This window comes from Delphinus delphis, chromosome 5 (assembly GCF_949987515.2).
Source record: "Delphinus delphis chromosome 5, mDelDel1.2, whole genome shotgun sequence".
Lineage (NCBI taxonomy): Eukaryota > Metazoa > Chordata > Mammalia > Artiodactyla > Delphinidae > Delphinus > Delphinus delphis.
Genome location: NC_082687.1, coordinates 16,893,704 through 16,907,927, shown reverse-complemented (window position 1 = coordinate 16,907,927; position 14,224 = coordinate 16,893,704). Strand labels below are relative to the sequence as shown.

Here is a 14,224-nt window from a genome sequence, read left to right as displayed (position 1 = left end):
CTGATTTTTGACAAAGGTACAAAATCAATTTAGTTGAGGAAAGACAGCCTTTTCAATAAATGGTGCTGGAGCAATTACATCCATAGGCAAAAAAAAGAAACCCTGACCCAAACCTCACATCTTATACAGATATTAATACAAAAAGGATCACAGAGTTAAATGTAAAACTACAGGACTTTCAGAATATAAATAATCCTCAAAACTCAATAGTTAAAAACAATTTAGAAAATGGGCAAAGATCTAAATAGGCATTTCACCAAGGAATAAATACAGATGGCAAATAAGCACATAAAGATGTACATCATCAGTAGTTATTAGAAAAATGGAAATTAAAACTGCATGAGATATCACTATATATCTATCAGATTGACTAAAATAAAAGAAAAAAACAGGGACAATACTAAACGTTGGTGAGGGTACAGAGCAAATTAGATCACTTATGCAGTGCTGGCGGGAATGTAAAATGGTATAGCCACTCTGAAAAACAGTCTGTCAGTTTCTCTAAATATCAATCATGAAGTTACCATACAACCCAGGAGTTATCTAGTAACTCGTAGGCATTTATCTAGAAAAATGAAAATTTATGTTTACATAAAATCCCATATATGAATGTTCATTGTAGCTTTATTTTTAAAAATCCCAAAGTGGAATCAGCCCAGATGTCCTTCAATACATGAATGGTTAAACAAATTGTGGTACATACATATCACAAAATACTATTCAGGAATGAGAAGGAATGAACTACTGACACACAAATCAATGACTCTTTAGGAATTTATGCTGAGCAAAAGAAGCCGATTCCATAAGGTCACATACGATATGATTCCATTTATATATTTTTGAAATGAAAAAAATTTTAGAAATGAAGGGCAGATTAGTGGTTTCCAGGGATTAAGAGCAGTGTAGGAGGTAGGTGAATGTGGTTATAAATGGAGAATCCTTGTGGTATTAGAACTGCTCAGATACACCTACACAGGTGATAAACTGAATATAACATACACACAAGTAAGTACAAGTGAAACTGGGGAAGTATGAATAAGATAGGTACATTGTATCAGTGGTTGGGATGTTACACTAGTTTTGCAAAATGTTACCACTGGGCAAAACTGGGCAAAGTGTACAAGGGATTTTTCTGTATTATTTCCTACGACTGCTTGTGAATGTACAATTATCAAAAAAAAAAAAAAAAAAGGATAAGGACTCTTAAAATGTTGCTTCAATACTATTATCGTACAAAAATTTTATAGTAATTCCTTAATAATATCTAAAAGCCTGTAAGGATACAAGTTTGGAAAAATACGGTTTTCAAAGTGTATTTTATATTAAAAAGGTAGTAAGACCTCATTTCTAAATCTTAGGCTCAAAGAGCCTAGGAAACACTAGGTGACAACAACCAACAACAAATATGATTATGTTTTGTCATTTTATATAGTTCTGTGGTAAGGTAAACAGACTCAGGCAAATGCTCAGCTATCAGGAAGCAGACAAAATTAAAGCCTATTTAGAAGATACTAGTTATGAAGGGCACAAGACCAGATTCAGCCCAGGATAGGAAGTCAAGGATATTCTGAAATTGCTCTATCACTTTAAGCCATTTTTAAAAATCAAGCCATGAACCCCGTTTGGTATTCAATGTCCTCACCAACTCTCACCTCTTCATCATAGCTTCCCCTCTTAAAGGTGTCTGGACCTCTGGACAGACTCACATAATCTACCCAAACCATGGAGGAAATCACAGCATCTTTAACCTAAGTTAGTGACCAAAGCCACATATATTTTCTGGATGTTTTCTTTCTTTAGAATTCAAGAAAATTTTACATCCTACTTATACCTGATTTTTTAAAAATTATAAATTGTTTTAACTGTCCCCTTAAGAGGACAAAAATTCAAATCTCTCATACCTGAAATCTGAGTAAATCTGACACTGAAGGAGATATACCATGTTTATCTTTTGGCTTCTCCTTCCTGGGATAAGGGTTGGTGGGTCCACTTGCCCCAGTGTGAGAATTATGGGCAAAAATCATCACTGGGAACTGAGGTGATCAGTTAACAGTATTTACCCGAATGGTTTTGAACCGAACAGGACATGCCTACCAAGTCTATAGTCCTCCTTTATGTAAGGCAACCTCAGGCCTTACCACAGGCCATGTGACTTTGATTGTCCCCAGCTGACTATGTATCAGAGTTTGGTTCCGGAGACAAAGTTGCTACCCATAAACTAGATGCTAGCTTCTCCTGAAGAATTCTGAGTAACAGGAATGCTACTGCTAGAGAGAAACTACCTGAATCATTTAGACTCTGCTTTGGGGGAATCCTGAATGTAAATACACAGAAGAGTGACATAAAAGGTGAGAATTTAGAATGAAGGCAATGCTGTAAAGCAACAGAAACCATGGTGATAGAGAGGAGGAGGTTAGTAAGAGAGAATCAGTAGTAGAGATGGAAGGGAAGGTCTGGATGTCTGGAAGAGTAGCAAACCCTGAACTTGTTGTATTTTAAGTATTGTTTCACTTCTCCATGAGGTCTGCTGAAAATGTTTTCTGTATTCCCTAAGTGCCTAAACTTTGAGGTATCATTTAAGAGTCAAACTAACCTTAAAGCATTACCCTAAAAATGTTACCAAAAGGACAACCAAAAAGGACAGCTATGGTGACAATCTATAGAATATGATTTTCCATATACTCAGATCCAGACGGGTACAGAAACACACTGGCAAAATGCTTCTAGTCAAGGTCCTGTGTGACTTCTATTCCACTCCTGTGGCTTCCTTTCATCCAAGATAAAAACAGGAGAAAATAAGTTTATCACTGGGGTACTTACCCAATTCTAAAGCTGCTATTAGTGCCAAAGCAACAAGGGCTTCATTCTGCATTATTACATGTTCACTAGTTGCCATGGTAACTAGATGCTTGATGCCACCACTTTGTACAATGGTTTTAATTACATCCTACAATAAATTAATATCACAGAATTATAAACTTTACTTTTAAACATAAAAAAACTGCGTTACCGTCAGTCAATTCACTGTTGAGTGGTTTTCTGACAGTGTCCCTGTGAATCATTACATTTAACCATAATTTCTTCTTCTTCACAGAAGAGAAGGAAAAAGCTTTTACCTTTAAATAAATTCATCAAAAGATGACAACTTAAATTACCTAAGCAAAAAAGACCACTGCAGTTCATATCAAGGAACGGAGAGTCCCAGAAGCTAACAAAGTCAAAGAAATAAAAGTGCCATTGCCCCAAATGAAGACTTACCACGAGATCAACAAAAGAGAATAAATCTTGGAATAATAATAATGTAAAAAGTTCTTCCTTTCAGATTTTTATTATAACACCAGGTAGTTTTTTCAGATGCATCAGGTGAAGCTTTTTACCTATGTATGTGTGCATGTATACGTGTATGTATGCAGCCTTTTAAAACCTTTGTTGGGTCTAACAAAACTAGATTACATACAAAAGGACTTGAGCAGAACTTAAATCAAAATTCTGTCTCCCTCATTTCTCATGGTGTCTACAGCTCTGTCCTGTCCAGCGGCAGAGGGGCAGTGGGCTCCAGACTCAATAAATCCCACTGACTTTGAGCAAACTACTGACTCTCTCTGCATCTCAGAGACTTCACCTATAACACTGAGACAATGTAAGTGTATATCTCATAGGTTTTTGTTATAATTACAAAGTTATTACATGAAGAGCACACATAAAAGTATACAGCAAAGGCTAGATAGAAAGAAATGGGTACATTTACTTCTAGTACTCATTTTTGTCTTCATCTCACTTAGGGTTTTGTTGGATTAAGTATGATTTAGTAGAAAGCCTCAATTATAAAATATTTAAAAAGTAATTTTACTACTTTTCACTATTTTTAGTAATTTGAAGTAAGCACTGAATATTTTAAGTAGCCTGTCCAAGTTAGCTTCAATGGTACAAAACTGTAATTAGAAATATTTTCAAATTAATTTGCTAAAATATTGGAAAAAGGGTTTATGCTTCTACCTTATGTAAATTTTTAAGAAAACTAGTTATAGACAATATCTTTGCTTTGAGTCCAAACTTGTTTAGTGAGCAAACATTCTAAATCAAATAGAGTCTAAGTTCTGAGTTTTTACAGCAGTTGTGTTCTAGCATTTAATGTCTTTTTGCATCAACTTTTTTAGAAAGTGAGAAACTACCTTTTAAAGCCTTTTCTAATGAAAAGAAAGCCTCCCAATATAGTCAGCCCTCCGTACCTGGAGGTTCTGCACCCATGGATTCAACCAACCATGTATTGAAAATACTTGGGGAAGAAAATTTCATAAAGTTTCAAAAAGCAGAACTTGAATTTGCTGTGCGCTGGCAACGATTTAGTAGTTACACTGTATTTCCAACGATCTACTAGCATGTACATCATATTAGGTATTATAAGTTATTTAGAGATGATTTAAAGTCTGTGGGGGATGTGTGTAGGTTAGATGGAAATACTATGCCGTTTTTATATAAGGGACTTGAGCATCCACAGATTCTGGTATCTGAGAGGGTGCCCAATCCCCCTCAGATACCGAGGGACGAGGATGACTATATACCGCTTTATACTGCTTACTCAGAGGCAGTTTATTTGAAACTGATAAAGAATTCTTAAAATTAGTAAAGAATTTTATAAATATCACAAAGGAGCTTGTTGAGTAAAAACGATCAAAAGAGATTCACAAGATACATATGCAGTCACTTAGGAAGGTTCCTGGGCTGTCATTTCATCCTCTCTTTTGTGATTCACCCTCAAAAGCCCACTGTAGTAGAAAGAAGGGAAAGGGATGAATGAATGAAGAAAATCTGCACATCAGAAATACCAAAAATCACCACCGCCCACCCTGACACCTTAAATCAAAGCGTAGCTTCTTTTCCATCTCATTTTTCTGGAACGAATATCTGAGTACTGTCCTTTAAAGTGCCTGCCCTCTCTCCTCCTACTTCAATAAATGCTTACTGAGTAGCTACTCTACAGAATCACTTTGCCCGATAGAATGGGGGATAAAAGATAAATGAAGCATTGTACTTGTGTCATATGACAAAAGAGGATTATTACTATTGACAGCTACCCTGTATGGAGAAACACCTATACACTGGACAACACTTATACACTGGGTAACTTACAGATAGTAGCTCATTTTTATCCTCACAGAAAATCCCACTAGCTAGATATTATCTCCAGTTTATAGATGAAGAAATGGAAGCTTAGATTAAGTTATGGAATTTGCCCCAAATCAGACAGTGATTAAATGGTAAAAAGCCAAGATTCAATCCAGGCAGTTTGACTACTAGGTCTTGTTTTTAACCATTTGTGGTCTATGGAAAAGCATACACACTGAATTCATCATAATGCCAAGCAGAGGCAGTCATTTAATGTGATTTGAAGGGGCTCTATGAATGTATTTTAAAGTTATATTTTTAACTTCAAGATTAAAAAAAAAAAAGAATATTAGCACCACTCCATAGAGCAAGAACGTTCATCTGGAAAATTAAAAATAATTTTAACCAATACACTTCTAAAATTAATCCAGAGATTATTTTAACCTCTCTGAAACCATTTCATTTATAATAAGTAAACTGTAGATATACATAATGAGACGTTTTCTCTGGGTAATCCTTCTAAACCTTAGATGTCTCTGGAGAGTCTTTAAGAATTTTGGAAGTATTTTATAATGCTTTACAAAGTCTGAAACAATATTTTATTTCATAATCCTATTTTTCAAGGAGTTTTCTTATGGAAAACTAAATTTTGGTACATATATAACTAAGGCAAATTATCTATGTTAACAGTCTCACATATTTAGCATTTATGGTCAGTTTGTTCTTAACTGTTGAGATAAATCCAGCTAAAGACTGTTGAAAATTGTATAACAATGTTGTTACAATGGAATGGTTTGAGATAGGCTTGAATTTGAGATAATCGATTTATAAGACTGTAGGCTGGTGTAGCTACTGAATCACCTACCAAAAATTTTCTTTTTTAATATTGTATCATCAAAGCTCTCAGTATAGGTTTAAGTAAATGTTGGATGAATAAGCAAATGACTAAGTACATTTGTTTAAACAAGTTTTTAGCTGATACTGATGAAGAATGTTTTACTCTTACAGGTTAAAGAAAAGTGCCTACTTTGATAAAAGGGAATTTTTATTTTCCTATTGTAGAGGCAAACTATATTTCTTTCTCTGTTTTTGATATCTGCAGTCAGAAGGTCCAGCTAGTTGGTTACGAGTCGTAGCCTAGGGCACTCTTTAGAGGGAAGATGTAACTTTACCTATTGGCATAAGCACAAGGATACACCATACATGGCTGAAAGGCCTAAGCCAGCATGAAACCCCATGAATCAGTGCAAACTTTTGGAGGACTGGACTCTAAGGTAGAATTCAGGGTGACTTTAAAAGGAGTAGAATATTCAAAGTTTAAGAATAACATAAGGACAGAGCTGTGATTCACAACAGTTGGTTAAGGATATACAGGAATGTAACAAATTTGTACCTAGTGTTTAATTATTTTAAAAACTTACTCCAGAGCAGCATTTTCCAAAGTATGTCCAGTGGAATGTTAATAGATGCCTCTTGCAAAAAAGACCCACAGTTAAATAGCTAAAGTTAAGGAAGTTTCTTTAGAGCTTCTACAGAATTCTAAAGGCAAGTAAAGGGAATGCACTATTATCCTAACTACTCTGACCATGAAACCCCTTTTCTTGGAACATTTCTTGGGGTTATTATTCGATAGAACATATTTTGAGAAATGCTGTTCAAACAGAATCATCTATTCCTTGAATGTTTGTTAAATTTAAAAATAATTTAAATTAATAATTCTAATCCAGAGCTCAGATAACACACCTTGTATTCTAATCATTAACGTCTATGAATCAAGGTTCCTATTGCCTCTTAGTAGCAGTATAATCTCAGTTGTAGGAAACATATGTAAAGGAAAAAGTAGCCTACCTGGTACTGAATTGTAAAAAAGTTATAATGTAACTATAAAGTTGCAATCCCATATCATTTCAAATTGTTTTTTATTACACACACACACACACACACACACACACACACACACACACCCCTAGAAAGGTACCATCCCATATTTCTCATAAGTCTTTTCAAAGAACCTACATGGTGATGGATGCTTAATGGGTATTTTATTTGAAAACTTTTGGGGGGAGGGAGTATGGTATTAGATAAGGGAAAGGGAATCTGTGATAATGAAACCCACAGAAAAGCCTCAAAACCCTCAGATCTCAATATTACAGCATCTGAAGAGCTTTGGTTCCAAGATTGGGTTATTTAAGATGATGGAACGTTATCTTCCTGTGCACACATTTTTGTGTCCACTAATGGTTTGGTTATACAATTCTGTTAGTTGTTAGTGAACTTAAGGTATATTATGGATTAATCAAGTCTTCATTGGCCTAACCACCACAAGTAACAGGAATTTACCTGAGAGTTCTAAATTCAGATGCCCAAACATGGCTCTGTTTGTTGCAATCTAGTTAACAGAATTATGGTTTGCCTAAATGAAACCACTGGTAAGAATTCTCCTAGAATGGAGCAAAGAATTAGGTAAAGACTCTGAAAAGGATAGAAGAGTGATTTGGCAGTAAGCAAGTTAGGGAATGTCAGTTCTTCTCATAGTCTCTTATTTTGATGAATGGCATGATTACCCCACCTGGTGCTAAGCCCCAAACTTGGAATTCTCTCTAAAACCTCCTTCTCCTTGGACCCCACTTTTGAATTCTGTCAATTCTGCCACTCATATCTTTCTCAAATCCTTCTTTTCCATCCTCACTGCTTCTATTAGGTTGAACCATATGATACTTGTTTCTCTGTGTCAAAATGGTTGAATACCAGCAACTTCAAATTGCTTAACCCAAAACCTTAATTCAGGCCTTTGTCATCTCGCACGTATATTTTTGAAAAACTATGTTTTCCTTGCCCTTAGTAAGCCCTAGAGTCGTCTTTCTAATGAAAACCAAATAATAGCACCCTGGTGCTTAAAATCCTTTGGGAGCTTCCTAATTCTCTATAGGATAAATTCATACGCCTTAAGCTGGCACATAATTCATCTTGATCCCCTCTTCTCTTCCTCTCTGGTCACTGTCTTTACACACTCTGCTCCAGCAATACTGCTTTACTTGCGGTTTTCCTCTTGGACTATGTTGTTGTAGACCTCTGTGCTGCTGACACACTGTGGTCTTTGCTTGGAGGCCTTTCTATGCTTTCTCTTCCCACTCTCCTCCTGAGAGATTCCCAGTTAACATCTAAAACACGACCCCTTCTGTGATGCCCAGACAGTTGGTCTCTCTGTCTTCTAAGTTATATCTGAATTGGAGTCTGTGGCTTTAATGCTGTTTTTATATCTGCCCTCCCACTGGACCGTTAATTCTTGAAAGTCATACTATATTTTATAATATTTACACTGTAAGTACCAAAATGTTGACTGTGAAATGAACAAATGGGCCTGACAGAGCAGTTATGATGAAGAGGTAAAAGGACTACCACAGGAGTTCATTTTGCTATGCTTTCTTCATACTTTCCATCTTGTCAACAATATACTTGGTCCTGTACTGGTGTCAGTGAAAATGGATGGGATTTTAGGCTGCTATAGGTGAGACAGGTAGTAGGAAGGTCCAAGTTAACAGCTGCTTTTGCTGCAGGGAAAGATGCCAAGAGGTAGCATCTGACGGGGAGGAACATTCCTGTGGCCAACCAGCTGGAACAGTTACTATGGTGAAGTCAATTATTTATACGAAGGAGATTTACACAAGTCAAGGAATACCTTTACTTTCAAGCTTTTTCTCTTGCCATCTTCTTTTAATCTGTTTCATAAATAAATGAACGGTTTCCTCCAGGACTTACTTTTGATTTACTGTGTCGTATGAGGGCAGAGAGCAGTCTGTTTGACTCCCCCATCACACCAGCGTGATCTTTGGCTTCACACCATTCCACCAAACGCTCCACTAATTTAACATTCTTTCCCAGTTGTTCAGCAGCTTCTGCTATAGGAAAGAAGGCAAACCACAAAGGAATGAATCACTGATAGGCAATCAACTGAAGTAACTGGTAAAGATGTAAGAGTGTGAAGGAAAATTACAGGTCTGAAAACAGAACACAACAATTTTATTAAAGCAAGAACTGCAAATATTCCGTATCTGATGGACTATTGAGATTTTCTATTCAGTTGTGGACTTTTATACAAAAACAAAATAAACAACTTTATACTCTTTTGGCTCAGCCTGGCAGTGTGTTAGTACTTTGGAAAACTGTACCGAAGAATTTTTAGCAGTACTCTAAGGAATCAGTATAGAGAAGGTTTAGAATTTAGAAGGAAGTAAATAAACGTAACTCATCCCAAGGATTGGTTTTCATTATTGTTTCTGTAAACAGAAAAATGATCTCCCTGTTTGCAAAACAAATTTAAAAAAATTTTGACTGTCACTGTATTGCAACTTGATAATTTTACAAGGTAATAAGAAAGGGTATAAAAATTGCCAGAACATAAAAACCCCTCAAGAACCACTAATAAATTAACCTAAAATCAGATTATATGTACTAATAAAGAGAAATGCAATATAATTTCCATTGAAAGTCAATTATAACAAGCATGGAAATTAATGAATGGGGGTTCCAAAACCAATCTCTTTTTGCCTTTTATTTGCTACTTATCTTTATGATTACATAATTCTGAAAGCTAAAAACAGGTCCTTTTTCCACTAGAGGCACATTAAGACTATTATACCAAAAATGCACCTTGAGAAAGCATTTCTCTTACCTTGTGCATCTATTAACATTCTTAATGTTCCCAGGAGTTTGAACTGAACTGGGGGCATTTCAGATTTAAGAAATTTCAAAACTGCCTCTGTGACGCCAGCTGATAACATCTTTGCTTTATTTATAACTAGAGAGAGAGAAAAAAAAAACACTGGTTAAAATGATAGCATTTTTGATGATCATCATCCAATTCAATATACATTTTTTGAGTGTCTTATTATCTTAAGGCCCCATGTTATATCTGTCTACTTAAAAGCAACATTGTTACTTTTCTGTTAATTTTAAGAATGGAACTGGGAATGGGAGGGCTAGGGGATAAGTATCCTATTTGTCTACAGGAGCACAACATACAAAATCACACTTACTTGCTTTTAAAATCTAATCATAAACTAATAATTTGTAAAGGAAATCTGATAATGTTGCCTTCTTATTTATGAAAAGCACAATTCCTCAACTTTAATAAATGTTTCTTTTTACCTCTGTCCTGGACCCAACTGTTAATATAGATATTATAGACATTAATAAACAATATTAATCTGCTACATGAGCCAAATTGATTTTATATAGATTGCATTTTCATATAGTTATACTATTTTACCTAATCAGAAATTTACCTTTAGAAAGTAGAATAAAAGGATAGTTTCAACTATATCCTGTATTAGTTCCCGTGATAATGTGATTTCAAAAGCCTTGTAATCCAAAAAGGCACATTAAGGCTATTTAAAAAAATTGTACGTCTGCTCGTAGGGAAAAAGAATTCTTAAAAGTCATTCTTTAAGGGAGTCTGTTAATTGATACCATTATCTTACCTCAGCTGAAGATGCTTAAAAAATCTTAACTATACAATATGATGAAAATCTAGGAGTTCACAAAAAGTAATAGAATATTTGAATAATCTGAAAAAGGAAGATTATGCTTGTATAGTCTCAGAAAACTTCTTTAACATATGATCTCCATTTATTAGTAAGAAAAATGTAAGCAATCTGAAGACTGTTTTTCTTTTCTTGGTCAGGGCAGGTCCACAAATCACATAAATATCTTCCCAAAACGACAGATCTTTATCTCTTACACAGTTGGCTCCCATTCTTTCTTTTTTTAATTAATTTTTATTGGAGTATAGTTGATTTACAATGTTGTGTTAGTTTCTGCTTACAGAAAAGTGAATCAGTTGTACATATACATATATCTACTCTCTTTTAGATTCTTTTCCCATATAGGTCAGTACAGAATATTGAGTAGAGTTCCCTGTGCTGTACAGTAGGCACTATTGCTTTCTGAGCTAATTGACCTTGGCTTTGATGTTGTTTCAGAGCAGTTTCTATGACTGAAACCACGAATTTCATTTAAATAATAGATTAAAATATTGGACTGCACTGAGAACGAGATAAAAGCATTTGAGCTAATAAAGAGGCTACCGATACAACTGTCTCAAAGCACCCATCTCATAGATGACTTTTAGAATAAATCTCATTGGCTCCCATTCTTAAGTCTTACCTGGAATGGCTAGGTTTCTGAGGGCACTTAGGGCCGCGTGCTGCACAGTTACGTTTCCATCTTCTACATGTCTGTCCAGTAAATCCATAAGTTTTTCTACAATTCCATTGTCTACCATATGGATACAATTTCCATCTAAATAACAACAAAAAACATTTTTTCCCTCTTTACAAATATCTATAAATATTTTGTAAAACTGATGCCTGCCCATTATCTACATTAGGGAAAATGGAGCTATAGGAAAATAAAATGAATTCCATCTCCTTCTTACATCAGATTTACAGATTTTTTTGTTTGTTTACTGACTGAGAATCCGATTATAAGATTCTTAAAACAGATAAAATTTTAAAAACTGGCCAAAATTTTAAAAACTGGCCAAAAGTCTCTAGCTGAGTTCCTGATAATATATCAGAAGATGAGTAAGTAGAAACCACATGCTTAAAATGTCCTCCAATAGTTTCCATTTATAGTGAAGTATGCCAGTGTTCTGCAAACGTTACAGTGACAGTACTCTACATTTTGTCATCATGGCTGATATTTAAATTATTTTTTAAAGACAGAATTTCTGAAACATTTATAAAGCAGAGAGAATATTATAATGAACTACTATTTACCCCCCATTTAGCTTCAATAATTATCAATATTTTGCCAGTCTTAATTTCATCATTAAGGAGTTAATGATGGTCCCCAGAAGGAAGGAAGGAAAAATGGAATAAGTCATCTATTATAACATGCTATAACAACAGTTAATACTCAAATAAAATCAAATTAAAAACAAAAATAACTCGTATTTCCTAGACACAGTATAAGTTTCTAGAGGGAATAGCAGAAGTGTCAGACTTCAGAAATATACATGGAGGTCTGGTGCCTCTGAAATTTTATTTAAGTAAATATTCTATCTTAAACCAGAGGATTACCCATGCTTAGATTTTATAGGTGTAACACTATAAATGAGGCACAATAATGAATACTCAGATTATTAAATCCAAAATAAAATCACCAGGCAAAAAAGTATATCCTCCCAGATCAGATGTTTATTAGAAGGGACTCAAGTTTATTCATCTCTGAAGTATACAGTACTCAAAAGAAAGACTTCATAATCACTGTTCATGACCTTCAAACTATTAGAACTTAGTTGAATTGCATAAAATATGTAATTTGTTGGAAAAGTCAATATTAGTATTTCAGATTTCTGAAAAATTAAGGTAGTATTACACACAGATACTGCACACGCTTCTGAACTGTTTTAGGTTTAGTGTACCTTATGGCAAAGCAAAATTTAAAAATACAGAAGGTCTGATTTAATAAGGATGAACTCATATGCTTACCATTTCTGGCAAAATTTGCAATTGCCAATGCTCCAGCAAGCTGTAGCTGGTGGTTATTTGATGGAATCCAAGACAGTACCCTTTGAAACACATTACCTTTTCCTCCTTCAAATAATTTCTGCATGGACTCATCTAGAGGTAAATGCAACAGGTAAGAGGAAAATACTTAGAAGTAACATATCCCTATTCTTAACTGAATACCCAATTGGGAAATCACATAGATACTTTACAATCTATAATTCACAAAGGGAAAAGTAATGACTCTATTTCTTAAATAAATTTATAAATTTATTTATTTTTGGCTGCGTTGGGTCTTCGTTGCTGTGCGCAGGCTTTCTCTAGTTGTGGTGAGTGGGGACTACTCTTCGTTGTGGTGCACGGGCTTCTCATTGCGGTGCCTTCTTGTTGCAGAGCATGGGCTCTAGGCGCACGGGCTTCAGTCGTGGCACGTGGGCTCAGTAGTTGTGGCTCACAGGCTGCAAAGCGCAGGATCAGTAGTTGTGGCTCATAGGCTTAGTCGCTCCACGGCATGTGGGATCTTCCCGGACCAGGGCTCAAACCCGTGTCCCCTGCATTGGCAGGCGGATTCTTAACCAGTGCACCACCAGGGAAGTCTCAGTAATGACCCTTTTTCTAATAACCTTTTAGCAGAGACTGGACAAAAGGGCTTAGAATTTTTCTAGTCTAAGTTCCAAGTAGCCATCTCGCTTTTAGTCCTTTGGTGCCACAGCTGTCTCTTCTATATGACAGCTCTTTAAATACTGGAAGATGTATTTAAGGTTTCAAAATCAACAAATCAACAGGATTAAATGTGACAGGAAAATGAGAAAATGCCTAATATAGTACTTATAAAAGAGACGATAAATTTTTAAATATCTGACAGTCATGTTCTTTCGTTGGCATAAATTACAACTCACCTCCAAGAAGTAATAAAACCATTAGATCTGAAGCGGTTTTGAGCTCAGCAATATCCTCCTCTTTGTCACTATCCACTTTCTGCTGAACAATCTCTAGTAGACATTCTACCAGGCCTGCTTCAACCAGCTGTAGCTTAATAGCATCTAAAGAATAATGTGAACAAAATAACCAAAATTTGAGATGAAATAGGAATTCTGGTATAAGCAATTTAATGTAAAGAATTATAAAAAAAACCAAAAAAGTGCATGATTTAGATCACACACCTCTGAAGATTTGAGTTTCAAATGGGAGTATCTGACAGTGCAGCTTAAATACACAAAAGCTTTATTTCATTTCTATTTGATATGATGTCACTTTTCACAATGTCTGGCAGCAACTAAACAAATTGATTCTCAGCACTGAAGGTAAGTAATATCATTCTACTGTTATTCTAGATACTATGCTCACATTTAAAAGCAATACTATAAAATACTGCACACTGTTTAAAATAAAACACACATAACTGTTAAAGTTAAAACACATTCACTAATGGAGTTTGAATACAAAGATACTAAAAAGAGGTATTAGTGAATTTCAAAGTATATCACAAGTATTTACATTTGGATTCATATTTGTACAGATGTTATTTTTCTAGGGCAGTTAATTAATTTGTAACTTTCTGAACTTGAAAGTCATGTTTTTAAAAAGCGTTTCAGGTTTTCATTAAT

The 14,224-nt window shown here is 35.0% G+C and overlaps 1 protein-coding gene across 7 annotated transcripts in view; it reads right to left on the bottom strand.

Moving 5' to 3' along the window:
• The window catches only part of RAP1GDS1 (Rap1 GTPase-GDP dissociation stimulator 1), a 255,273-nt gene that overhangs the window by 11,588 nt on the left and 229,461 nt on the right, over positions 1-14,224 (bottom strand). For 6 of the 7 annotated variants that reach the window (XM_060012003.1, XM_060012000.1, XM_060012006.1 and 3 more), the window contains 6 exons: positions 13,517-13,660; positions 12,600-12,731; positions 11,272-11,406; positions 9,779-9,904; positions 8,866-9,005; positions 2,821-2,947 (listed from right to left, as the gene is read on the bottom strand). In XM_060012003.1, the coding sequence (XP_059867986.1) occupies positions 2,821-2,947; positions 8,866-9,005; positions 9,779-9,904; positions 11,272-11,406; positions 12,600-12,731; positions 13,517-13,660 (804 nt within the window). The remainder of the gene's footprint in view (positions 1-2,820; positions 2,948-8,865; positions 9,006-9,778; positions 9,905-11,271; positions 11,407-12,599; positions 12,732-13,516; positions 13,661-14,224) is intronic. The other variant, XM_060012001.1, reaches the window with a different exon arrangement.